At 47.0% G+C, this 1,789-nt stretch overlaps 1 protein-coding gene across 1 annotated transcript in view; it reads left to right on the plus strand.

Moving 5' to 3' along the window:
* Cfap58 (cilia and flagella associated protein 58) overlaps positions 1 to 1,789 on the plus strand; it is a 112,636-nt gene that overhangs the window by 30,236 nt on the left and 80,611 nt on the right. The window contains exon 9 of the mRNA XM_005352451.3: positions 446 to 637. Coding sequence (XP_005352508.1) covers positions 446 to 637 — 192 coding nt within the window. The remainder of the gene's footprint in view (positions 1 to 445; positions 638 to 1,789) is intronic.

The raw sequence follows: 1,789 nt of genomic DNA on the forward strand, positions 1-1,789 counted from the left end.
CCACTGCCCTGTGGTGTGAATTCACCCTTACCCTCCAGCCTCTAGTTCCCACTGCCCTGTGGTGTGAACTCACCCTTACCCTCCAGCCTCTAGTTCCCACTGCCCTGTGGTGTGACTTCACTTTTACCTTTCAACGTGGTATGAACTCACCTTTACCCTTCAGTGTGGTGTGAACTCGCCCTTACCCTTCTGCCTCTGTTTCCCACTGCTGAACAGTGAACAGTGCAGAGTCCGTTTAGGCTCTTATAGATTGTCAGTGCATTTTAATGTGCCTTGTGCAAAACTTGAATAATAAATGCTTCATAATCTATAGAGCCTATGATCATTTTGATTTGTACCAAGCCCAAGGCATCTAATGATTTCTGACTTGGGCACTGGGATAAACTGAACCCCGGTTCTCGCACACTGTGAGTCAGGTACCTGCTTTGCTGCCTTTGCTTTTCAGAATATGCTTAAGGCCCTCAGTGCGACTCAGAAGCAGGTGGACCTGGTGAAGCTCCACGAGCAAGCCAAGAGGAACCTGGAGGAGGAGATCCAGAACTACAAGGACGAGGCCCAGAAGCAGAGGAAGATCATCTTTCAACTGGAAAAGGAGCGCGATCGGTACATCAACGAGGCCAGTGACCTCACCCAGAAGGTAGGACCCCTCCACGGACTGTGGCGGGAGGGTTTATTTGGATGCTAGCCTATGGTTTGCCTGCAGATGTAGGACTTGCCCTGGAGCTGATCCTGGGCCAAATTGTGGATCAGACCATACTTCTGTTCACCCCTCTCTCATTTCTGCCCTTTCCCCCCTTTTCCCGTGGCGTCTTTCTCTTTCCTGTTGCCCTGTTACGCAGCAATGGCGATTGGCCAGCATCCTGTTTCTGGCGCCATCCTTTCTCACTCTGTTCTCTCCCTGCATCTGTTCTTGACGCTCTCCTCACCTCAGAAGACGGAAGCTGAGCATGCTAGGAGAAAGACACCCAATTAAGTGATCTCCAGCCAGATCATGAGTCCCTCCTGTCCTCCCTGCCCCATGTCATACCTTTAAAGAGCGTTTTTATTTCAGTGGGAGCGTAAGCCCACAACTCCGCCATTGGGCAGAGTCCACACTTTGGGTAGCTGAGTTTCTCCTTCTTGTTAACCGCTTCCAGGGCGACAGGCATGGCGACAGGCAGGTTTCTGATATTTGAACTTTTTAGCCAGTTGTCTTAGCGCATTGCTGGCATCAGATAAGGCCAGGTAAACAGTGGCTGTTGGCAGGGAGCTCACCGGTAAATGACCCAGAGCAGAGATTCTTAAATTGTTTGCTCTCAAGATCCTTATTTGCCCAAGACTTTGTTCCCCCTTAACCCCAGATACATAGGAATCTAAATAAATGTGTAAATCAAACATCAAACTGATAATAAATCATAAGCATATTTCCAAACAGTTCTTTGGTGCACATACAATGTCATCACTTCTTAAAGGTGAAAGCCAATTTGCATGATAATGAGTTGGCCCTGCTTGCTTATTTTTAACATAAAGAATGAAAATCCTGGCTGAATATTTAATACTGCGCAACATAAAGCACCCTTAATGTTTTTCGGAGTTGATTGCTACTTTGATTTTCATAACTGTCAAAGCTGGGAATTCCACTTCACAGAAGAAGGTCATACGGAATGGCAGATATATGTGTGTAGTTATTGTTAGGAAAAAAATCCTAAGACACCGGCACAAAGAAGTCCAGTAAGGCCAAATCAAACCAGATTAAAATGCCCATGTTTTATTAAATGCAGCACTCTCAGGTGGCCGAGAGCATGGCAGG

Source organism: Microtus ochrogaster, chromosome 8 (assembly GCF_000317375.1).
Source record: "Microtus ochrogaster isolate Prairie Vole_2 chromosome 8, MicOch1.0, whole genome shotgun sequence".
Classification (NCBI taxonomy): Eukaryota; Metazoa; Chordata; class Mammalia; order Rodentia; family Cricetidae; genus Microtus; species Microtus ochrogaster.